Source organism: Patiria miniata, unplaced genomic scaffold (genome assembly GCF_015706575.1).
Source record: "Patiria miniata isolate m_02_andy unplaced genomic scaffold, ASM1570657v1 HiC_scaffold_24, whole genome shotgun sequence".
NCBI classification, from domain to species: domain Eukaryota; kingdom Metazoa; phylum Echinodermata; class Asteroidea; order Valvatida; family Asterinidae; genus Patiria; species Patiria miniata.
This window is the reverse complement of record NW_024037063.1, coordinates 7,404,041-7,429,795: the sequence shown is the minus strand read 5'-3', so window position 1 is coordinate 7,429,795 and position 25,755 is coordinate 7,404,041. Positions and strand designations below refer to the sequence as shown.

Here is a 25,755-nt window from a genome sequence, read left to right as displayed (position 1 = left end):
ACATCAGGCTTTAACCTTTCATTCCATAAACTGATACTGACAACACAAGACAATGTATTCTTCCTCTTCTAAATGATGATATATATCTCCGACATCGGACAATATCGTGTTACAAACCCCAAGGTCCAATAGAAAGTAATCCCTCGGGGTTAGGCCCACGGAGGAATGGAGATAATAAAAATATAAAGAAAGCGTAATTACCTCTCAACCAGTTTGAATTTCAATTTTCCGAATTCAATTGCGTGTGATATGGACTTGAGTTCCGTTATACATTTTTCATTCTGTTCAATCATGTGTAAGCCATAGATATTGTCTTATGTGAGTCACCTGAGGGTCGTAGACAGAATTTGACTGTGAGCGTGCTCAATTATTAAACTGCTTGTCTGAGTTCATGTTCATGTTCACGACTTCAGAATTTCGCTTCTTGGAGAATCAGGTTGAGGGGGAAAACAAGATTGAGGGGGAACGTAGTTAAATTAAACCATCTGCACAGCATTGCAGGGACTTTTTTTCTTCAAAAGCTGATGGAAAGATTTCATTGGATGCATGGTGCCGTGACAAAAATGAAGGCCTTTCCATTAAAAATTATGAAAACAGGTGGCTGTTTTTTTTTAAAGGGCATGTGTTATTTCTGTTTTGCCTCTGTATAGTTTGTGACTATCCAGTAAAACAGACAAACATATAGACAAGGACTTGTATTTATACTTTTTAATGAGTTCTTTGGTCAAATGACTGGTGTACAATTTAGTGAAGCCTAGAACAGGATTCAGGGTGTCTAAAGAGTTTGCGTTATTAGTTCAAAATCTTCGCTTGTACTTGTGTCAATTTCTCAAATACAGAGTGCGCCAAAAAAAAGTGCAACATTCAGAAAACAAATAATTAAAACTATTTAATGTGGTTTTTTTTTCTTCAATGAAATTAAAGCCTGACTATTTCTCAATCCACTCCTTTTTAACTCATTCCATTTGGGTCCCTAGATCCAGAAATACAATCAATTAATTGAAAGGGTGTGAAATTTTCTACTTGGGCCACTCTCACCTGTGATGTCATCAATTTCAATGCCTATTCAACGCCTATTCAATGCTTAACCCAAATTCAGCATGTCCAAGTGAGAGTGGCCCAAGTGTACAACCTTTCACCTAATTGATTGTATTTCTGGATCTAAATGGACTTAAATGGAATGGGGTAAAAAGGGGTGGATGGAGAAATAGTCAGGCTTTAATGCAATATATCATTTCATTGAAGAAACAAATATTGAAAAGTTTTAATTATTTGTTTTCTGAATGCTGCACCTTTTTTTGGCACACTCGTACATTGGGTCTTCTTCCCTATAATGTCATTTTAATGTCATTTTGTCCCATTCGTCAGCAAATCAGAATGCAAATACCTTAAGCCTATGCAAATCATGGGCGCCAGGCCTTTGGGCTTTACCCATCTGTGTGATTATGGAGAATAATGTATTTTATTGTGTATGCAATAAAATGAATTAATTTGTGCATATTTGTAAAAATACCGGTACATGACATTGTCATGCCGCGAAGTCCGCAAAGCATGTTTAATAGGCCTTTGTTTGCTGAGCGGATTTCAGCTGACAGCCGTTATGCTGTAAACATCACATGACATTTCTCTGCATTAGCTGCTGTTTTGAAGTATATCTCTAGGTGGACATCAGTGTTGCTGCTTCTGCGAGCCCCCAATCTTTACTCTTCTCCCTGCCCCTTCTCCCCCCCCCCCCCCCACCCACCCCTCCCGGCCACCCCTTCATTACTTGATCTTTCACTCCCCATGGCTTGTCAAGTGGTAATTTTTAAAATATCGCCAACAACACGACTCATTTTTTGACCCACCAACCAGAAATTACCTGAAGAAAGTGCACCAGAAAGGTCGTAAGCCATTAAACCGGCTGTTTTTACACCCTTGAGGCTGTTAAGATTGACACCGTATAGAACGTGAAGGCTCTCAGAATGGCTCTGCAAATTTACCAAAGCCGACGTGATAAATGGAGTCTTATTGAATCACCCTGGGGCGTGTAACTGTCAGTGTCATGCCAAAGATCTTAACCGAGATTTTAGTAAATGGGATTCATTGTTTGAAAGTTTTGTTCAAACTAGTCGATGTACAATTTAATACCTTTTAAGTTACATGTACTGTCAAGGAACGTGACCAGCTGAGAAGAGTTTTGCAGTTTTCATTTTAAAAAAAAAATGGTTTGGCCTTTATTCAGCTCTAATGGGATCCATGCACAAGTACCCCATCTATGGCCAGAAAAGGAGAGCTGGGATGACCTAGACTGGTTCCGATCCATCCACTGCGTATTTCGAATGTATCCGAAGTTATTGGAGGCGGGGATTAAGCTCGGCGACCATCGCAAGTTGAATTCAAACGTATTCGTGCGCCGATGATGCCTGCATGACGCTCACGCGAAGACGCGGTGGCTATAGCTTTTGCACCTTCAGGAAATTGTACAAACCTCGCGCGTGAACCAGTACAGTACAGTACGCGCACGCTGTGTGTCCCGCCAAGGAGCTCTCAAAAGAGGTAAAAATGTGCCCTCTTTTGTTGGCTCACGGAGCCCATAAGGTTGTTGCCCTTTTGTATTTTTCTCACATGAACACGCGACTGCAGCAAAGTGCGAAGATGGAAGTAAACCAATACGCCGTAGGAGCGTGACGTCACCCGTGGTCGTCTCCAATAGCGATCGTTCCAAACAATGTCTTGTGGGCCATTTAATGCTACCATAGGATATGTATAGGCAATTAAGGTGAAAATTTTCTTTCTCAGACTTCAAGAATAAATAAGACTGGAAAATGGAACAGTGCTTCATAGCTGACTGCAGTTATCACTCCGAACGTGACAGATTCTGTTTATTTTTAATTTCCAATAAAACGATGAAAAGGGACTCGTGCATATCGCTACGTGTACGTAAGATCGAGTTTGTTTGGAAACATCACCCCAGACAATGCTTGACCTCGGCCGCGTATGACTAATAACCAATTCTATGGCGTATTTAATAGCATTTAATGCACACGTTATGAAACATGAATTAATGGAGTTGTACAACAAATGTAATTTGTAGAATCCTGGATGGTTCTGTCGTGGCAAGAATCTTAATGAAGGCCACTGAATTGTGCTGGTATGATGTCTCATCACTTCTTCATAACATTGAATAAACACTTGTGAAAAGAGCAACAAATTAAAGAGGTTGTGGAATGCTAGAAAACATTTCCGTCATTTTTGGGGTATATGTAGCCTAAGGTGTGATGAAATAAAAATGAATATTGGCTCTGTCATGAAATGAGTACAAAGGGTACTTTTGAGAGCTATTTTTCAGGTCCTGTTTCGACCCAACGTGCAATTTGTATAAAAGTCGTCGTTGCGGGCAGCAAACAAAACACAGTAAATCGTGATGTAATAAACAGGACTTGTTTATGCTACTCTGCATTGGGAGTATTTTTCAGGTCCTGTTTCGACCCAACGTGCAATTTGTATAAAAGTCGTCGTTGCGGGCAGCAAACAAAACACAGTAAATCGTGACGTAATTAACAGGACTTGTTTATGCTACTCTGCATTGGGAGTCCTGTTTATTACGTCACGATTTACTGTGTTTTGTTTGCTGCCCGCAACGACGACTTGTACACAAATTGCACGTTCGGGTCGAAACAGGCATGACAGGACTTGAAAAACAGCTCTCAAAAGTACCTTTTGTACTCATTTTATGACGGAAACAATAGTCGTTTTTATTTCATCACACCTTAGGCTACATATACCCAAAAAATGACGGAAATGTTTTCGAGCATTCCACAACCTCTTTAAACCAGATGATTGACGTGTGTTTGAATGCTGTTTCTGCCACATGTCAATTACATGTAACATGCAGTTGTGGGTATATGTCTGCGCTGTAATGTTTTGGGCACATTTCAGTTTAAAATTGATCATGGTTATTATACTGGTACTTTGTACCATACATGCTCGACCATATTTGCTGGTACATTGACGACTTTGAGGGAGAATATAATTATGTGTCCACTGTACTGATGTTTGCACTTTTCAACCATATTGCATATTTTTTTTCATGTGCAACTTAAATCTTTATTGTTCAATTCCTCTAAACCCTGCTGTTCGTACAAAACCTTGAAATAAAAAAAAAAAAAAATTTCCCTCACAAACACATCATGTACAGCTCTTAGTCTTTACTGTATTCTTAAAACAGGAATGACACCTATTTTATTCCTGTTTTCTAAAAAAAGCAATATAACCTGTTTATGACTGTTTTACAAAAAAAGAGAGGAATAAAACAGGAACCTGTTTTATGAGGTTTTCTTGCACACTGTTTTTAACCTGCGTAATCCTGTTTGAATCCTGTTTCGAGCTGTTCCAAAAAACAATGGAAAAACATGTTAAAAAAAAAAAAACAGTTTGAAGCAGGATACAAACATGTTTTATTCCTGTTTAAATTGGACCCACAGCTGCTCCTTGATCTCCACTACTCCCTACAGCTGGGTACACCACATTACTGCCACATTCTGTTTCAGTGTAGTGCTTTCCTTGTATGACATGTGGTCATTAATGTAAATGCTCCCTTCTTGTTCACTAGTTGTCACTTCAGCTGTCCAAAAGGTTTACTGCAATTTGCAAATGCCCTTTTAGGCCAGAAGTACTCCAACCTCAAAAACGATGTTCAAATTATTCTATTTTGCTAAGAAAATATTGGTTAAAATGGTCAGAAATTGCCTCAGATCACACCACTTTCCAATTTTTTCGGAGGGCCCCAAACTCAACGCCCATAAGGGCTTTGCCCGCATCAGTTCTGATCAAGGTATGTCCCCCACCCCCCCCCCCCCCCCCCACTTTTGAGAAGCGATTGAGGCCTCTGCTCTCCATAGACCTCTCTTAGGTCAAATCTTCTGTGTCTGTCATTTAATGAAGTTTCCAACTCCCTCTCGTTGGTAATATGTGCGAAGCAAAGCCAGTTATTTACGGCTTTGGGCCATCTGACAAATTTCACCAGCAGAATTTTGTTTAGCATTTGCACGTAATTTCTCCACAACCGGAGGCTGTACCTACCTACAACCTTGGAGATTAAAGCTGTTAAAATTAATATCCAACCAGTAGTCTGGTGATTTTTGCCATTGTAAGGGAGAAACTGATGAAGAAGTCAGGAACAAAGACTCGCTAGCTTTATTAATGAAAAAAAATGCGTGGAAAATAAAACTCCCGAATTGTTTTTTTTTTTTCTTCTTTTATTTGTAGTGGTACCAGTACTTAATGCCAGGGTCACATAGATGTATTGTACTTTTTACTTGCAGCTGTAATCAGATACCTTGAACTTAAAAAAAAATTCAACTGAATAAATTGTCTTTATGTACGCAGACTGTGGTTAATTATCAAAACTTGTTCAGAAATTCGTGTGAAGGTTGTTATTTATTTTTCTTTTCATCTAGAAAAATCTAGAAAACACTTCTCACACTGTGACATTTTTTGGGGTACTGTTTAAAAACCGAGACATGTCTTTGGAGATATCATCTTGCATAATAGCAAAGATCAGAGGTTTGCAAAATCATTTTTTTTTTAGAGAAAATCCGGGTCTTCAATCAAAATAGAAAACATTTTTTTTGTCCACTTAGGCCTAGTTGTTTTTACCTTTAACTTGTTTTACAAACAAACTCTATTGACCATAAAAGTTCACTCACAATCATAGCACTATGGAATTCAAACACAAAACAAATTTGACCAAAAAGTATCACAGGACTGCTCATTTCTATACTGGAAAATAGTATTCAGTCACATTTCAAAGGTTGCATTTGTTGGAATGTTTTTATCAGGACTCATCACAAATCAGCCTACCAAATTTTAGGTAACAAGCTTAACCTTTCCTTTAAGTTGATATACAGTATTTCCCCAAAAAGTTTCCGTCTGACTATTTTTGAAATAACTACAAAACCATGAAGTCATTTTTGAAATGTTTTGTTGTGCAGATACTCCTAAGCCATGCAGGATTTTACACAGCTTACATTACACAGCACTGACATTGATTAAGGCAAGGAACTTGGTCACACAGTGTCCAAAAAGTTGTTGTGATCAGTTGACTATTGTGCAGTAATGCGTGACTGATATTTAAAGAAACTCTTCTGGACTTAGGCCAAGGATAAGGAGAACCTGCACAAGCAAACAATTATAAAATTGACTTCATGGTTTTGTAGTTATTTCAAAACTAGTCAGACGGACACTTTGTTTGGGACAACATAGTGTATATATTTGTTTACATTTTCTGTTGTAACTCTCTGCAGGTACATCTCCTCAGCGACCTCACCCAAGGATGTAGTCATATTGGTGGATACCAGCGGTAGCATGACCGGCTCACGACACGAGGTGGCCAAGCATACCGTCAACACCATTATGAGTACACTGGGAGACGACGACTTCTTCAATGTCATTTCAGTAAGTTTGGCGCAAGCAAAGTTCATAATGGGCTCGGTGCGCGAACAAGAGAGGGCACTTTCCCAGTGGATGAGACACACCGCGTGCACGCACTCTTGTTTTACTTTACTCTCGAGGACAATGCTTTGTGTTTCCCTTTGTCCCTCCAATATAATACTCTCCCATAGACTAAGCGTACAAACTTACTACAGAGGACTGTTTTTGAGAAAAGCCTCAACTCCCAAGGACTGAAAGGATGTGTTGTTCTCCCTTTGTGTGTCAGTCCTCGGGGGTTATGTAGAACACGTACACAGATTTGTGCGCATATTGCACGAAGTGCACATGATTAATTTTATTATGAATTTTACACAAAGCCATCGCGTGAGCGTTAGGCTAACTTTGGCAGTGCATGCCTCTTCATGTGGCCTCCCCCAACTCTCCTTTTTTCAGTTGAGGGAGTTTACTTGTGCACGGAGCCCATAAGCCCTCTTCACACTAGACTAATCTCGGGGTTGACACAGGGTTGACACTTGAAGAATTTCAACCCTGCGTCAACCCCGAGATTGATTTCGCCCAGGGTTGAACTCAACCCTGCTCCAGACCAGGGTTGAGATTTTCAACCCTGGTTGAAATTCTTGCCAGGGTTCAAAACAGCTAACTGAGCATGATAAGCTTGATTTGCATGAAACAAGTGTGAAACGATGCAGGGTTGAATGCGGGGTTGAAAAATCAAAAACTCAACCCGGGACGGCACTGGGTTCGCCCAGGGTTGAGTTCAACCCGGGTTGAGAAGCTCTAGTGTGAAAAGGGCTATACAGAGGTTATGCTTTTAATTTTTGTAAGGTGCTCCAATAGCTCATAAGATTGTGTGGTCTTCCGGCATCATGCCACTCGTTCCAAATTCTGCTATGTGTGTACATGGCCGTAGGTATATTGCTCACTTTACCAACTTCAGCCCTGGCCTAGCCCCCTGCTTTTACTCTTGCAGTTTTGTCTGAACTGAAATGGGCTAAAATGTAATAATGAAAAAACAAATAATTCTGGACTGAACGTGTTTTTGAAAATATTACTCATCAGCATGTTTCATCCACTAGCTAACCTAATTTCCTTGACCACAATGTGCCTAAGCAAAAACACACACTCACAAATTCCAATTTTGAGGTGTTCTGTATATATTTGTCTCTACACCATTCGATTACTTCTTTCAGCACAATTTCAGAGAACCTAATTGCTTTGGAGGCGGCTTCAATCGGATTGTTTAAGATTTCCAAGGGTCATTGAGACCGTACAAATTTGCACCGTTTGTACAGATGCGGCTATTAGCGACAGCAATGAAAACCCTGAAAGCGTGAAGCGTTGTGTATATATTTGCCCCTTTATGCCATAAACACTGCTCGCTGTTCGTCGCTCACGTTTTCAATCAGACCCCAGTGAATTGCTCTTAAGAGCAAATTTGCCCATCCTTTGGTTAATCTTCTTCGATAGTGACCCCTTTTTCTCCCAGCATTAGAATTCCTCATCTAATTTGCAGCTTAATTCTTGATGAATTGGTAGCCTGATTGTAAATTCAGCACTACTTTTATTGTGCCAAAATCTATTTTTCCTTTTTTATTCATAAAATCTTTATGATTGGTTACGGGGCCGAACAGATAATGAGAAATTGTAAGTGGACAAAATTAATCTGCTTTTCATTGAACTTGCTACAATCCCAAAGTATTTTAACACAGAGAATAAAATCCTTGACCTCTTTATTATCAGTTGCAAAGTTTTTGAGGAAAAGAGCATAATATAGACCAGCATTTAAATAAAAACTGAATTGCCATTTAAAAAATGTCAGAAGTCAAAGTGAGTGTGTTTGAGACTCTTTCTAGAAAAATCACATTGGTTTGGGTAGAAAATTAGTTTAAATTGATTCAAATTTGAAGGAAACTGGATCAAATTTTAGAAATTCGTGATCACATAGTCTCAGCTCTTCACTTTCTTTTCAAAAGCATAATAGAGTCATTAATGTTTGCTTGTATTGTAAATCGCCTTGGTATATACCCTAACCGGGATGTGTTTTAGATGAAATTTGAAGTGACGTCATCACATGCAACAGAGTCATTTGAAACAGCTCAAACAGCTGTTTTTGTCCACATGACAAACACATATCTGGTTGTAATTTATTCATGTTGTATTTATCAATAGTATTGACCTATCGGGATGAGTCAGAATTAATTAGCTGTGTTTAGTATTAACAAATGAAAGATCTAAAATGGGAATAAATATGTGCTTGGCCAGTTTAAAACAAGTACGTTAAAACCGGCTTGTGGCCTGTACACTGATCGGCAACCAGGCCCCACGCCGGTGTTAAGCATTCTTGTTATAATACCTGCCAAACACATATTTATTCCCATTCATAAATACCTTTCAGTCTAAAAGTCAAAACAAGTCAAAATTAATAAATTTCCAACGATTTTGTTAAACAATTTTACTTCATATTTTTTAAACACTCCTCTAGCTATGTTTATGGTATTTGCCTCTCGCAAGTAGTACTACAAATCTCCTTATATGGAGATTGGCACTCGCGTTTCGCGTAATGCGCGATGTGGCGCAGAACGTGGTGGTGCCGGTGTAGTGTGAATTTAGGACCCTATGAAATATAGACCTATTGGTATTATTGCGCATGCCTAAGTGAATATCGTGAACGTTAAACCAATGAAAGGGTAAAAGGGACCAGATTTAACAGGAATCAAAATTTCATGTGACATCGGAAAAGTGGTTAAAACCGGCTGGTTGTTTATCATCAACCGTTTAAAACCGCTCACATGACAGGCTCTTGACCAGTAGGAATGGATAAACTGTGTCAAGTATTTATGAATTCCATTTAAAGTTTCTAACAATTGATCTGTTCCTCAAATTCTGAGTGAGTTTGTTTCTGTTTTGCTGCAGTTTGGGGACACAACGTCATTCATACGGTCGTGTTTTAATGGGACGCTGGTGCAAGCCAATGCGGACAATAAAAACGTAAGTGCCTACCGTCATTGCTATAACTTTCAACAGTCTTTTGTGTTTCATAAATTTCAGTGTAAATTTCCCCTCCACTACCTCGATGCTGAATTGTGACAATTATTTTTTTCATTTCAGAGACTTTATTTAATAGATATGTAGGATGTTTCTTCAATCACTGATGCAAAATTCAGGAAAATTGATATCTGATGGAATCAAGATGGCAATGGTCAAGGCTGTTGGCAAATGCTTGCCCTCTAAATTTCATCAAGTTATATTCTGTTTGCCAGAAGGTCATTTTTAAAATGATTTTTGGGAACTGAAATTGCCGAACAAGGAGCCACCTCACAGTCTTTTAATGCTGTTTGCATCCAAATGGATATATAGTTGCTTTTGACTTTGCAGTTGGTGCATTGCTGTATTTTTCGTGAATTTAGAGGATGATCTACTTTTTTTCAGAATGAAACCTTGAACTTGAAAAAGCTTTTTTCTACAAGTGTGATTTTTTTTCTTCACATAATTCAATATTTATATTTATCTTACACGTATTTTTGAAATTAATTGTTCTATTTTAGAACTAATAGTCATCAGCAATATTGTTGGTACTGTATTTTGTCCGTTTTTTGGTGTCATAGTTAGATGTTTGCAACACAGAATGGTGACCTCATGAATAAAACCCATCCAATCCCATCCAGTCCTACCAATCCATTCAAACTGGAAGTCAAGCCCTGTTTTGTTATTCATTCCACAGCTTATCAAACAGGGTCTGAAGCAGATGCCAAAGCCCCAGAAAATTGCGGACTTTGAGCTTGCCCTGGTGGAAGCGTTTGAGCTCCTCGAATCAGTGAGTAGATTGGTGGTCCGGGGTTCAGGTCCTGGTGTAGCCAAATTTGTTTGTGCTGGAAATTTAACAGCCAAGAACACAGAATTCTGCAACATCAAATTTGGACCTAGTAATGGTACAGTGTCTGATCAGGGGCCAATTTCACGGCGCTGCTTAGCACAAACATTTGCTTAGCAAAAAAAAAGGCTGGCTTATAAAAGCAGGTTACCAGCTTGTGATGTATATTGCTCGTGATTAGTATTCAGCTGTTGTTGGCTTGGCATATACATCACGTGGAGTTTTGGCTGGTAACCTGTTTTTATAAGCCAGACTTTTTTTGTGCTAAGCAAATTTTTGTGCTTAGCAGCGTTGTGAAATTGGGCCCAGATGACATTATTTTCAAGTGTCTTAATAAGCCAGTTCAGTGTCTCGATGAAGTAGTCCAGGTCAAAGGTCATTCGGGATAAAATCGCTGACGTGATGTTATGCGATATTATGCGAATGCCGTTCTGCTCGTCACTTAACAGGCGAGTGTCGTGCGCCCGTCAACCTGCAGGATGTGCTCTTCGATGAGCTTTGGATTATCCTGAATGACCCATAATCCATTGTGCGCATGCGCAGTTGAAATACCGAACTGGCTTATTGCTGGTCGTGCTTTTTGATTGTACTGAGTGAAGAACATATGCAGAGGGATAAGCTTGTAAAAAAAAAATGAAATTAAAAAATTTGGAGAGGTTGAGACTATCAAATTGCTACCTTTATGTAGCAATTATTGGCATGCAGCATGTATTATGATTCAGGACTTCCAAAAGCAGGGAAGCTTGGTTTTGTTCAAGATTTTTTGGTGGGGGTGGGATGAGGCTTTGCTGTCAATGCATGAAGAGACCAAAGGTCTGATGCTATTAATCAGACTTTTGCAATTTTGAATAATGACATTTTTCAGAAAACTGAAGGTATTTTTGTATATTCCCTTCATGTTATTAGTAAACATCGGTCAGACGGGGTTGTTTTGCCACCCAATTTGCTCCTAGCCCCCCCCCCCCCTTCTTGGATCTGCCCTTGTATAATACACTATATGCATTGTTTTTGATGCTATGAATTTACCAGCAATAGGTTTTGCTGGTTTAATCATGGCACATAGATTTGAATGAATTGCCTCATTCCTAGCCAATGCAGTATGTATGTGGTATCAAGCCGATACCGTATGGATGTGTTCAAAATTAGCTCCATAACTAATTAGCCGTTGAATTAACATTTCCTCATGGTCAGTCCACAGAAATGCAAATGTGATTCTCTATATTCTAGGCTGATTATGGAAGCATGACAATATATTCAGTATTTGCACAGATGTTTTGACATGAATTATGGACGTGGTAATAATGGTTGGAATTTTAACAAACAGTGGATTCCGAGAACGATAATTATGAATAATAGTTTCTGCCTGTTACACGCACCCTGACTTTTATTGACATTTTTTGACATTCTGTATGGAAATGAGAATAAAATCCCCCCCCCCCCAAAGAAAAATCCATTTTGAGTTTACATAATTTTCAAAACATTCTTTAATTCATTTGGAATTAATAATAACAGTGTTTGTCATAGAGTTTACAAGGAGATCTTGTTAACAAGCAAATTTTGGGAAGCACCATGGTTTAATCAGCTCAAATTCATTCCAAAAAAAAAAGAAGGCCCACAATTCTTGATAATTACACAAAATTCTGATTCAAAAGTTGACGAAAAGTTCCTCAATGTTAAGAAACAGTTTTGTTGACGTCTGTCCAGATGCTTTAAGCATTAGCTATGAGCTTGTTTCTACCTTTTAGGTTTCTACCGTTTATAACTCTTTTTGCCTTTTTAAATTTTACTTTGCTTTTACAGTTCCAAAAAAAAGTTAGAAAAGTAAGTGAGTGGTGGCTTTTGGTGCACAGGGAGCATTAACATGCATGATGGAACATCTGTTATTTTGATTAGTTTGTTTAATTTTGCACAAACATTTTTAACACTCTCTTCTCAAAAATGAAACTTTTTTTTTTTAGAGATGGTCTTCTATAAAGAGATCTTTCAGCAGGTCGATACCATAACCCATTAACATGGTTTAGGATGTCTACGTCAAGCTGTGCTTTTTAGCAAAGTGGAAAGGGGATCATTTGTAATTTAAATCCTGGTTTATTGCATGCACGGTTTTGGGGAGTACCGGTATTATTTCAGGGTGGTAGACAAGGTATGAGGATTTGTTAGCTATGGAGATGCAGTTTTGTGCATTGACCTGAACGAATTATAATAATGACTCTCGTTTGTGATGATGCTTCTGCCTCCTAGGGGACCCTTAAGGCACAAGGGAGGCAGAATCATCGCCCAGATTGACGGTAAAATTTGCAACAGAACGGATCTATTACGTGGCGACCATTGCCAACATCCATTCTGCAACCACGGCAATGCTTGTGCCTCCCTTCTGCCTCATTTGAGCCACCTTTGAGCAACCAACCTCCTCGGCGACCTTTGTGCGGCTGTTTTGAACATGTTCAAAAATTTGCGGCGACCATGGCGTCCATGGCGATGTCTGAACGTCCAGTGTACCACCTTTGAATGACCTAGGCAACCATTCGGCCTCCTTTGAGCCTCCAACGGCGACCTGGCCAGTTTAATGGTAGCACAATGGAGGCCCAAAGGTCACAGCCCTGTGTAAAGGGGTTCTAAGGAATCTTTTATTGTTAATTAAAAAAATAACATTTGTTTGTTTGGTTGGTTTTTGATTGTTCGTAGTTCAACAACACTGGATTGGGAGCTAACTGTAACCAAGCCATTATGTTGATAACAGACGGGGCCCATGAGACGTATGAGGAAGTATTTGACAAGTACAACGAAGACCGCCATGTGAGTTGTTATATGTGACTGAAAAAGTCATTTTTGCTTAAAGAAAGAATTTGTTTCCTTGATCTTAGTTCCACTTCAGTATCAGGGAAGCTTGTTAGTTTCACTTTGTTTAATTGTTGGGTACTAGGTATAAAAGTACTAAACGGCAGAAATTATGTGAAACCAAAAGGTAATTTTTGTTTTCTTCAATGAAATTATATATTACATTAAAGCCTAACTATTTCTCAATCCAATTTTTACCCCATTTAATTTGGATCCCAAGATCCAGAAATGCAATCAGTTATTGTGTGATGTCACCAATATCAGTGCCTATGCCTATTCAATGCTTAACCCAGATTCAGCATGTCCAGGTGAGAGTGGCCCAAGTCAAATTGACACCCGTTCACTTAATTGATCGTATTTCTGGATCTAGGGACCCAAATGGAATGGGGTAAAAAGGAGTGGATTGAGAAATAGTCAGGCTTTAATGTAATATCGTTTTATTGAAGAAAAAAACATTAACAAGTTTTAATGTTGCACTTTTTTGGGGCACACTCTTATGACAAAAGTGCAAGGAAACCATGAGAGATGAACGTGATTCAAACCGACTTTTGTTTCACCAAAAACAGTTTGTTAGCTACAAATTAAAAACCTTCCAGATTGTAAAACTACAAAGACAATTCATCAGTCAGTGAATTCATCATGCATCAAATCTGTTAATTTGATGTAAACATTAAAAACAAAAATGCAGAACGATTTTTTTTATCAACATTTCCTGATGATATCTATTGCCAGGTGCGTGTGTTCACATATCTGATTGGTGCTGACATTAAGGATGACCCCAACGTAAAGTGGATGAGCTGCAACAACAAAGGTAATACAGACTTCATTGCGATACCTCTGTAGCACCTGAAGCACCTGTTCTACATTGTATTACATTGTATTTATTCTGTAATAAACCCTTAAAACCTGACTGGGTTGATTATAACATGGTTTTAAAGGTACAGTCCATCATTTGCAATTTGTGCATTATGTTCGTTTGAAGCAACAAACATGCTCAAAATCTAAAGAAGGGTGCTTAACAACTAACCTGATGAAGTTTCAGCTCAGCTTCAGCTGTGTGTTCCGAGAAAAAGAACATTCTAGGATCTCGATTTCAAACCAAAAGTTGCTGAATCATGTTTTGAATTGGGCCTGAATTCAGCGTCTGAGACACGTTCTCACTGAGCCAATTGTAGCTACGTGATGTCGCGCACTGATCCGACAAATTATAGCAACCGCGCGCGCATGTGCGTCGTGTCAACACTTGTACACGCTTCACTGAATAAAAAAATGAACTACTAACAGAAATGTCCAACCGTTGGAGAGGCCTTCTTTCATTGATTTCTTCAAAATTACAGCTTGCCAGAAAGAATAATTTCACAGGAAGTTTAGTCCCCTTTCTATCTTTCAACCAAGTATGTTTTTCAACAATAATTACGTCAGTTACTTTTTGGATAGCTGCAAATGAATGGCTGTAGCTTTAAGTGGTACAGGCAGGCCCGAATTAAGTGTTTTGCAGGCCCTAGGCACCAGTGTTCCGTAGGCCCTACTCCTCCCTAGGCACCGGCACCAATATCATGTTGATAATAACCCCAAAATTTCATGCTAATTATGATCAACATTTTGTGCTAACTGTGCTAGCAGAAAAATTCTGCGCTAACCCTGTAAGCACAGAATCCTTAGTTATGGGAAGGATGCATGCGCAGAAGCTGAAACCCCTCATTAACCAATGAAATACGCTTACAGTAAGCACAACATTTTCTGCTACAGTGAGCAGGTTTATTTTGGCTAGCGGTGAGCGGGGGGGGGGGGGGGGGGGGGGGGGGGGGGATATCCTGCCCATTCCCCCATCTTACCTCCCCCTCGGGATTTACACCTTTGTCATGGATAATTCCTGAATTTTTTTAACCCAAACGTTTTCTCATGTTTGCTTGACAGGATACTACACAAGGATTGGTGCTTTTGCCGATGTGGAGGAAAATGCCTCGGTAAGTTCTCAGACGTACTTCAGTAATCAGAGGCTGCAGAATGCAGGAGAACTTCAGAGTAAAAAATGAGAAAAACAAAGTGCAGGACCTTAGAAAGGTATTATTATGTGGCATCCTCACTATCAGGCCATACATTTAAGAGTGGGCCAACTACAACAAGTTCTTTTTTTGCATCATGGCTTTGGAAGCACTCTATATTTTGTATTGAAATGTCCATCAGTGTTTAGTGTCAGTGTTTCATTTAAGACATGTGTATCTACATAGTTCCATATGCAAACGATCAAGGAAGACAGGCAATTTTTTTATTCTTTGAGCATGGCAGAGAAAGATACTGTTTAAGCCTGGGAGTTGCTTTGCAATTTCCAGCAGTTAGCATTTCAACAAAATAGCCGTTTCCTCGCATAACCATTACTCAACAAAGCATCTTGGTAAGGCATTGAAAGAAGTATTTGAAAAGAAGAGCTGATGAATTCAAATTGTAAGAGTCTTGAGATAGCATTCCGCAATCTCAAGATGTCATTACACGTCTCAGATTAGGTTTTCTTATTCCCCAAGGCAATTTATTTGTTCTTCCTCTTCAGGACATTTCTTATTCTTCGATGGCTTTTATCTTCTCTCTTCATTGTCATTTTTGTTAAGAAGCCGTCATCGTTTGAAAGTGTCGGGTCTTTTTTTGGTTTCTTTTGGACGGCTTTGTGCATTTGCCAGGGGCACTTTCAATAGACGCTTCACAGAAATACTTTCAGTTCACATTATATTTTCCCTGGGGTTCCTTCCTCGACTGTTCACGGTCAAAAAAGTCCCGTTTATTATTAGCTTGTGCAGCAGGGGAAAACAACATCCACGTCAGAAATCAAGTGACTGAGTGTGTTTTGTTGAATTGCCAGGCCTCCGATTTTAAGAGGATTGCTTTGCACAATTGTAGCCATTCTTAACATAATCAAAGACACAAATGAAGATGGCTGGTTATTTACTGCAATTGATAAATCTCCGAGCGGCGGTAATTTCTCGCAAGGACCACACAGAATAATGGAAAATCTTGCAAGATGTGAGGGGGTGGGGGAAGAAGAAAAGAGGCTGATATATAATTGGCTATTCCCCCGAGAATGCCACGCTGAGTGATTTTAAAAACAAGTCTTGCGTCTCATGGCAGCCACTGTGTCTAGCGTTGGATTCCAATATTCGCAGGGTAGGTTATTGGCTACCCCCAGGTGATCCTTTCAATGAAGCTGTGTGGTAATTTGCTGAATCCCATTCATAGGAAAACAAGGAATATCACATTGATATAACTTGCCAATATGACACATGTTTCGAGTAAGAAAGACAAGGTCATGTCTGGTGTATGAATGTTTCAAGCATCTAATGAATGTTGCAATATAAATATACTGTGTACTGCAGCTGCGGTAGTTGGATTTGACATCCCGCAGCCGCAAATAGTCCTTCACATTGGTCTTCGGCCACCTGGTCTTGTCGTAGGCGAGTTGCCGTAGGCAATGGAGTTGTCTCACGGTGCGGAGGGGTCCGAGTCCAGCCCGTTTGAGGTCAGCACATATTGTGCCCAGTAGATTTATGCAATGCCGTCCTGGTCTGGGTTTGTAGGCTTGAGAGCCAGTAACGGCAAAGTCTAAGGCCCTCTGAGCGGGTGTGTTAGGGTCCGTATGTAGGACATGGCCTAACATTCAGGCACAACATGGGAGCAAATTGTCTTATGTTTTCATTGAGACTTGAACATACATGAAAAAAAATTTTCAGCAGAGCCAAGTAGTGTACAGACTTTGTTCAAAAATCTCTGGCAAGTTATTTAAGAACAAAGATTGAGGTGAAATTTTAGATTAAAAAAAGAATTAAACAAACGGAAATGTAAAACAATGAAGCAATTTATTCATTCTGCTCTGTTTGTTTTTAATTACTGCAAAGTGTTTACATATTTCCATGATGGTCTCTTCATAAGTGCACTTTTGTCTTCAACAATGCCTTCTTTTTTTTTTCCTAATCTTCATTGGACAGAAATACATTCATGTGCTGAGCCGTCCAATGGTCATCGAGCAGGACCACATCACCGTCTGGACCAACGTCTACATGGACACCTTGGTAAATGAGGTTGCTTTATCGTTTGCAGTTTTAACCCAGAGTCCAGGCATTGCAGTGCGGCTTCTTATAGAAATAACAACAACGAATTGAAGTAAACAAACAAACAAAGAAAACAAAGCAAAACCCTGAAACCTGACATATGCAAGGACGGAAATTTCAGGTTGTTGAAGTTGTACATTTTTCTGTTTTAAAATGAAACATACATTTTTGCAATATTTCGTTATCCTGAAATCATTTAAAATATCAAAAGGGAAAAATGTGTTTAGCCAAAGCTGAACTTGCTACTAATGGCAGACGTTTTTGTATGTTTATACATATGAGCTAAACCAAATGTTTGGAGTCTTGTATGCGAGCGGTGGCTCAAAATAGATTACTACATTTGGAGCACATGGCATTATCCCATTTGAAAGTGGTCTCTAACAGTAAACAAATAATGAGCTGTCAAACTTTAACATGTGTGCACTTTGAATATTCACCTCGGGAAGATGCGAAGCAAAACATGAGTCAAGCCGTCACATGTTCTCAAATCACGAGTCAATCACAAGTCATCTTGTCTCAAGTCAAGTCACAAGCTGTACAGGGTGAGTCCAAAAAAGCGGAAGCCAAACCCCCAAAATTATATTTCATATTTTAAAAAATGTGTAGCGCCAAGAATAATAATGACTGGAAAGTCAATTTCATCAGCTACTTTTAGATGAAATAATTACTGAAATTGCTCAATCCGTTCAAAGAATATCACCATTTAAAGACAATGACCCTAAAACCCACTATTATCCCACTTATCTTATAAAAATCACTTTGTGCCAGGAAACGTTTCCTTGACTGAGGAGTGATTTTTTTTTTTTTATCGCTGAGCTAGAAATTGATCTGAATTGACATGGTGCCCTGCAAATTTACCTCTCTTCAATAAAACTTCCAACTTTGGATGTGATTATAGCCACACTGCAATGCCTGCGAGTCTGGGGGGAAAAATCTAATTGATGTTCTGTCAATATTTCATGAAATGTATCCTGTTTCTAGTTAACTGTATTCATCAGCACATCTATCTATATTGCACCTAAAATGAATGCCAGAAATCTCTAACTCTCTTATTATCTGTTTCTCATTTTGTGACATAAAGCAAAGAAAAAAGTTCAATTTATGGATCATTTCAAGGCAGTCTTGAAAAAGAAAATCAGTTTTCAATATTTTAGTCTGGAACTGCTGATTAAAGTGCTATTTGTTGACAAAAACAGACTTGTATCTAGTCAGTTGGTTGTTTCTCTCTAAATACCTAAATGAAACCCTTTTACCAGACTTTTGTTTATTAATTGGAATATTTCCACAGTTGTTGGCGGTAAGTATGGACAAATCAGCTTTATGTTTATGCATGCAAGCATTGTGATAGATACAATATTATTGGCATCTTCATGATTAGAGTGACTTGTTTGAGTTTACCGAAGGTAAACGAGTTATGTGTCGAGTTATGAGTAACATGAGTTACGAGTGGGAAACTCGTCCAGTTCCTTTGCTGAGTGAGGAAAACTGATCCAGCTAGATCACAAAGTTGTGCCACAATTCCGCAGCAATCTTCATGTTTGTGACCAATGCTGCGGTGATGTCATAGGCTTGCTTCTTACTGGCCAACACACATTAATTATTTGACAGTCCGAAACTTTTTTACAAAGGGAACTTTCAAGGCAAAGTTAACTGACAATTCCATCTGTACTTGACTGCAGTAGCACATTCTTTTCCTGTCGCTGTATTTGAACACATATTACTCTTGTTAGGCCCAAAAAAAATATTTGGTCTCGGGTCAGACCAAAGTTCCGGAATTGACGTGGGGACGCGGATTTTTTTTTTTTTTTTCTTTTTTTTTTTTTTTTTCAAGCTTGGATTGTTCAGACAAGGTGGGGTACTATTTTGCTTTTTTTGGTGTCCTCCTGTACACTGGTGTCCTCCATAATTTGCCTTGGTGCTATCGATCATTTGCCTTGGTGCAATTTCCCATTCCTTGGTGCTCTTTGGTAAAAAAAATTGAGGAGGTGCGGCAATAGAGGGCGCTGTTGGAGCTACCGCAGAACATTTTGGGAAAAAAAGAAGATTGACGCGCATGATTAAAATCGACGCGCGCGCTGACCAGAGACCGACTTTTTTTTTTTTTTTTTGGCCTTAATCACATTTCAATCAATCCAAGCAATTTTACTGTGATTTTTGTTTTGGTGAGGGGACTTTTTTTACAAGGGAAACTTTCAAGGCAAAGTTAGCTGACGATTCTGTCTGTACTTGACTGCATAGCACATTCTTTTCCTGTCATTCTAGTTGAACACATTTCAACTCTAGTTTATCACATTTCAATCCAAGCAATTTCATGTAAATTTTTGGTGACATCATATGTGCTTTGTTTTCTTACGAAATGTGGACCATCCTTTAGTCAGTGATGAATGGTTGATTAGGGGCATATAACTACCGAGGAGATATTTAATGTCTCTGTGTACATGTATGCTTTGATGAGATTGTAGTTGTAGATTTTTAGTTCTTTGATGTGATATCCTTCAGACCGGAGTTTGGTCAGTCGCCACAGACCTTTGCCATTTATGTGTCGAGTTGTAACTTATCTGCTTTTAGCAGATTATAAGTTGTTGAATTAGAAGGATTTATTGCGTAGAATTTCATTCAAATTTATGTTTTTGTAGTTAAATCACAAGTCATCTTTTCCTGTTTATAGCTCTTGTCTGTGCTGATTGAGTTCTTATTTCTTCAATGATTTCTCTACTCTTTTCTATTTTCTACTTTTTAGTTTCATTGAAAAGAATTACTTTTTTTGGTAGATCAATCACTAGACATCTTGTCCTTGTTCATATAGCTCTTGTCTGTGCTGCGTAGTTATGATTCTTTAGTTATAATTCTCATTCCTTTACTCTGTTCTATTTCCTACTGTTCTGCAACGTTTAGTTAGAAATGCTGGCTCTGCAAGTTTTGATTGCAGAAACTTGATGTGATATATGATATATCAAGCATTTTATTACAATTTAGATTTCAGTTTTAGTGTGTGTAGTTTAGACAGATTATTTAAATTCTTGTGTTAGATTTTGCATTGAATGCTGTGAGAGAGCCCTCTTTTATTGAGCCGCTAACCAGAAAATATTGCTTAGCAGACTTGGTGGTAAGCAGAAACAAGTGAACTGAAAAGGGGTAAAAAGCAAATAAATGGCGTGTAAATTGTTTAGCTGGTAAAATATATTCATGAGTGTCGCAAGGGGGGTACTGCCCCCCCCCCCAGGAAAACGGGGAAAAAAAAGGAAAAAGGAAAAAAAAGAGGTGCAAAGCCATATTGCTGTTAATTTGATGGGGGGGGGGGGAAGGGCAAATGCTCCCCTTGCTCACACTCGGAAAAATGATAAATTGAGAATATAATGAAAAAGTTAAGGAATTTTGGGGAAAAATTTGCTTTGCCCCCCCCCCCCCCTGGAAAAAATCCTGGCGACGCCCATAAATGCATTTTTCTGCACTTAATGAGTTCCAAGAAATTTGCTTCTTTTATTATTCTTGGGTTTTGTTGGGGGGGGGAGGGCAATTTTTTATTTTTTTTTGCTCAAGTAGATAAAATATACTTAGAGTGTATGGCCTGAGTGTGGATTTTTGATTTCTGATACTTCTTGCAGCAGTTAATTTGACTTTTTTTCTTATGATTTGTGTGCAATAATCTGGTAAAATCTACCTATGTGTGAATTGAGTTGTAGATACTTGAATTCATTTCAGTGTATTTTTTCTCTTTATCCTCAACCAACTTATGTTTATTATTGTTTAAGCTGAATGAGATCAGTTTTTGCATTTTGTTTAAGTTCCATTTTTTTAACATTCAATCATTTATACCAATTTTGCTGTGATAATGTACATCTTTATCAATTTGTTCTTTTGTAAATTCTTTGAAATGTAACAAATAGAATGTTTATATTGCACGCAAGAGAGACAACGAATTATTCACATCGATTTAAAAACAAAACGGGTAAGAAATGAAATACTAATTCAGTTATTTGTTTTTCTTGACAAAGGGTTTGCAACTGATGACAACAGTCTCACAGCCCGTCTTCAACAAGAAAGAAAGCAATGTAAGAACCAATAAAAGTGTTAGATTGGCAACATAATCATGTCCTTGCCAGGCAGAGCCTGGAATGGAAATGCAAAAGTGAATTGTTTAAAAAATTTTGCAAATGTGTGTTCCTAAATGTGTACCATTAAAGTCGTTTTGGTGTTTGTGTGTGTGTGGGGGGGGGGGGGATTTCAGGGACTTTAACAGCCAATTTTTCTGCTTTGCAATGGTCTGCTTGGGATCATCAAGGATCCTCAGATCCTTTCACCAAATTGTGAATGCATCCAAACAAAATTCAAGCAAACTATTAGTAAAATACTTCTAAGATGAACCTTTTTATGCGGTAGTCAAAGATAGAACAGTTTCATGCAGTAGTCAAAGATAGGACAACCTTTTGTGAAAGTACCCCCCCCCCCATCCCCACCTCCCCCTCCACTCGGTCTCCAACTTGGATTGATGGCACTGATCAGTGTGGGAGCATTTACAATTATTTGCAATTATTTCACTCAGTTTCGCTCTTTTTCATTGGCTTTGAAAGCTGTTTGTCTTTCTAATTTCTTCCAGAGGGAGCAGGGTATCTTGTTGGGAGTGGCTGGCGTTGATGTGCCTGTTAAAGAACTTCTGAAGTTAACACCAGCATACAAGGTCAGTAGTCTCCATCCTATGGTGTATCTGATCTTATTCCATAACTTAGAAAGTTTTCCTTTTGAACAAGAGCAGTTTGGTAGAATGTTGTTTTCTTTTCCAAACTTGAGGCAAATCAAGATAATTTATTCTGGATATTCCAGGTTTTCATGGATATGTCTACACTCTAAAACTTTGTCAAAATCTGGAAACCACCTTTGTATGAAAGACAAAGGAACTGAGAGGGTTTTAGGTAACTCTTCATTTTAGAAAAAGGAAAGTTGAACACATGTCACCAACTACAGCAAAATTTCATCATAAAGTTTTCTTGACATTAAATTTGCTTCGCATTCGCATTCAAGTGAAGCATGAATCAGTCTTTATTCCCTAAATTCACAGCCAGTGAATTGAGATTTTGATTTTGCTAAACTCGAAAAGCCAGCCACTTGTCCCTGTAATGACTGAGAGACTGACTGACTGATTGACTGACTTCCTCCCCGCAAATACAAATGCAAGCAAAGCTGACATTGGCATTATTTACGGCAAGGTTTAAGACAAGATAAGTTTGCGGTAGCACCATGTGAATGAATCTCGTTTGTGAGTATGTGTGGTTCTGAAAAGAACCGGAGGGACTCAAGGTTTCGAACAGTATGCTCTGCCCATCATCAGGAGAATGAGGGATTCCAACGATGATGCGATGTTATAAGGATGGGTGCGGTGAGGCGTGAGAAGGATGCGTTCGAAACGTTGAGCCCCTCCGGTTCGTTTCAGAACCACACATACTCACAAAAGAGATTCATTCACATGGTGCTACCGCAAACTTATCTTGTCTTAGTATCTTTCCACCATGCAAACCTTCAAATCTCATCTTGTGGCAAGGTTTACCGAGTTGAAATGTGAGTCATACAGTACATGGAAGTCCATTCCAAGTTTTGTTCCTTACGTTTTTCTTCTTTTCTTTTTTTAACGCAGCTTGGTGTGAATGGCTACCCGTTTGCCATCACCAATAATGGCTACATTCTATACCATCCTGACCTCCGACCTCGGGATGAGAATGGTGAACTCAAGCCAAACTACAACAGTGTGGATTTGGCTGAGGTGGAACTATCAGACATTGATGAACAGGTGAGATTGTGGTAGAGGATAAATTCTTAGTTAAAATTTCATAAACTGTAAGTTAAAATTTGATGAATTATAAGACAAAAATATATCAGTCTTGGATCGAGCTGCTTATCAAATCTTCAGTGTCCATTAGAGACGATGAGCTATCTAAACAGATTTGGTGTTATACTGTAATGTGCTTGCACCCAAACAGTCTTCACAATTATAGCTATCAGCAAAAGTGTACAGTACGTTTACAACTGCCGTACTATGGAAATAATTCTGTGTTGAGGACATTTTCAAGACACAGTTCCTGTTCCAGAATCTGGATAAAAAAATCAAGGACTTGGAAATTGCCCTGTTAATTTGAATTCGATGCTGTGTTTAGTTTTAAAGTTTTGTAGATTCTTGGTCAGTATTTTAGTTTTGATCGCTTTGATTAACAACCATTTAATTTCATTGCACAGTGCATATTAACAAGGCGGCTTATTTTCTGCAGTGGCACCATCACTCCACGTTTACTTTCGTTCATTTATGCAAATTTCTTTTTATTCATTTATCATCCTGGGTTTGGTTAGAAGAAAAATCAATTTTTTTTCCCTCAGTTTTGGGATCGATAGGGTTGTTAAATATTTCACCATCCTAAACATTGGAAAAGGGAAACTGCAAAATAAAGTCAACAATTTTGTCTGGGACACTGGTGCTTTACAAACAATCAGTCGCCAACAAAATGAGGACATTGATTCTTTTGTATAAATATTTGTACAAAAACGTCCTTATAAAAACCTGCGAGACAGAAGCTCATCTTTCATTCATTTTGTGATTTCAGAAATGTTGTCCAAACAGATGAATCTGACATGCATTAAGACAAATTGCTCTACTAATAAGGAGGATATGGATTTCGTGTTGACTGAAAATATGGCTCAATTTTATTACTATCCTAGAGTGAAACCCTTGGCAATGACAGCAGCCGCTAGTGAAACCTACTTTTATCAAAGAGTTATGAATGGAAGAATTGGGGAATAACCCTCTAGTGTAATAAACGTATGTGCTATTGAAGTGTATGGCGGATGGAAGCAGCAGATTTTAGCAATGTTGGCTGAGATATAGCTCTCCCATTTGATCAATTCGATATTTTGGTCTTTTGGGTTTTTAAGGCTTTTTAAACTACAGGGCGAGTCAAAAAAGCTGAACCCAAAAACAAAGTAATATATTTCATATAAAAAAAAACTATGTAGCACCAAAATTAATTATGACTTGGAAGCCCATTTATTAAACCACTTTTAAGTGAGAAAATTATTTCAATTGCTCTACACGTTTAAATTTTATCACTATTTAAACGAAGTAACCCTAACATCGGTTTCATTCAAAAAAAGCAATTTATTGTGTGTTCTGACTGTTTGGAACAACATGGAAAACGACACAGAATACTTTTTTTAACAACTGTAGTGCACAATATCTTTATTTACAACCCTGCTTTGGCTAATAATATGATTTATAAAATTCACTTTTTTTTTAAGACTGGCCTTCAAAAGGTTTTTGTTGAATATTTTTAACTTTTAAACTGAGATTTTATCGCTGGTGATGTTTGAAGACAATTATAACCACAATTCTTGAAATCGCATTTTTTGGACGAAACAGATTTTAGGGTCATTTCGTTTAAAAAGGTGATATAATATGAACGGATTGAGCAATTAAGGTAATTCTTTTCATCTAAAAGTAGTTTATTAAATTGTCTTACCTGTCATTATATTTTTGGTGCTATATATTTCTTTGGGTTTGGGTGCCGCTTTTGTTTTCTCACCCTGTATCATCACAAGGGGATCATGCACATTATCAAGCTAGATGCACTCATGCTCACTATCTTGTCTGTTGTACATGTACATGTACTTGTTTAATTCACACGTGTGCCTTATCATTTCTTTTGTTTTTCTTCTGCTTATAATCATGATCATCATCATCTTCATCCTTAACATCATCAGGAGTATGAACGAACGTCTCTAGAACTAGTTCAGAATAAGGTGACGGTATCTGCACAGGTGTCCCCCAACCCCCTCACCCATCACGGACTCTTTCAAGACCCCCCACTTTCGAACCCCGTCATGTCCTCCGTTGACCCCACCATTCAATTTAATTTTCTTGAAAAAAAATGTTTGATCTTTTGGAAACAAAGTATGCAGTGTTTTTTTTAGCAACAAGGTGTTACTTATAGCACTTCATAAATATTTGAACAGATCAGAGAAGTGTGGTTCCCTCAGAAAACTACTTTGCAAAGTTGCTAGTTTCATAAATTCAAAAATTTACTTTGTTTTGGCATACACCATGGAATTTTAGCCCTTTCTAAAATAAGTTTTAGCAAATTCTTGTTTAACTTACTTCTGTGCAAGGAAGGGTAAGAAACAGTTTAAAACTAGTCAAAAACAGACACTGCACAATTTGTTTCTTGAAAGATCAGAATTTTTTCAACTATACTCTTTTCCGTGCACAAATATATCAATATATACCACTGCCCAAAGTCATCGGGAAAAACCCTCACACTAAGTTTTGTAACTTCAGGTAACAAATTAACCCCCACCAGTGAAACCACAGCCAAAACCACTTTCCTGAATGATCGTCTCCGACCGACCCCAATCCCCATTTTATTAAACACGTGAACTGTAACCTTTGAACTTTGACATGAACCTTGATCTTGCATCGTCACAGCCTGCCTCCTTAACCAGTAACATAATCTCTGCATCTTGAAAAATAAAAAGGTT

At 38.4% G+C, this 25,755-nt stretch overlaps 1 protein-coding gene across 6 annotated transcripts in view; it reads left to right on the top strand.

Annotated features, from left to right (window-relative positions):
* LOC119732145 (voltage-dependent calcium channel subunit alpha-2/delta-3-like) overlaps positions 1-25,755 on the top strand; it is a 100,288-nt gene that overhangs the window by 52,408 nt on the left and 22,125 nt on the right. For 2 of the 6 annotated variants that reach the window (XM_038205545.1, XM_038205550.1), the window contains exons 8-19: positions 6,288-6,438; positions 9,349-9,423; positions 10,157-10,249; positions 12,107-12,127; positions 12,992-13,102; positions 13,877-13,955; positions 15,062-15,111; positions 17,119-17,211; positions 21,237-21,293; positions 21,839-21,919; positions 22,871-23,023; positions 24,982-25,020. In XM_038205545.1, coding sequence (XP_038061473.1) covers positions 6,288-6,438; positions 9,349-9,423; positions 10,157-10,249; positions 12,107-12,127; positions 12,992-13,102; positions 13,877-13,955; positions 15,062-15,111; positions 17,119-17,211; positions 21,237-21,293; positions 21,839-21,919; positions 22,871-23,023; positions 24,982-25,020 — 1,003 coding nt within the window. The remainder of the gene's footprint in view (positions 1-6,287; positions 6,439-9,348; positions 9,424-10,156; positions 10,250-12,106; positions 12,128-12,991; positions 13,103-13,876; positions 13,956-15,061; positions 15,112-17,118; positions 17,212-21,236; positions 21,294-21,838; positions 21,920-22,870; positions 23,024-24,981; positions 25,021-25,755) is intronic. The other 4 variants (XM_038205546.1, XM_038205547.1, XM_038205548.1 and 1 more) reach the window with 4 other exon arrangements.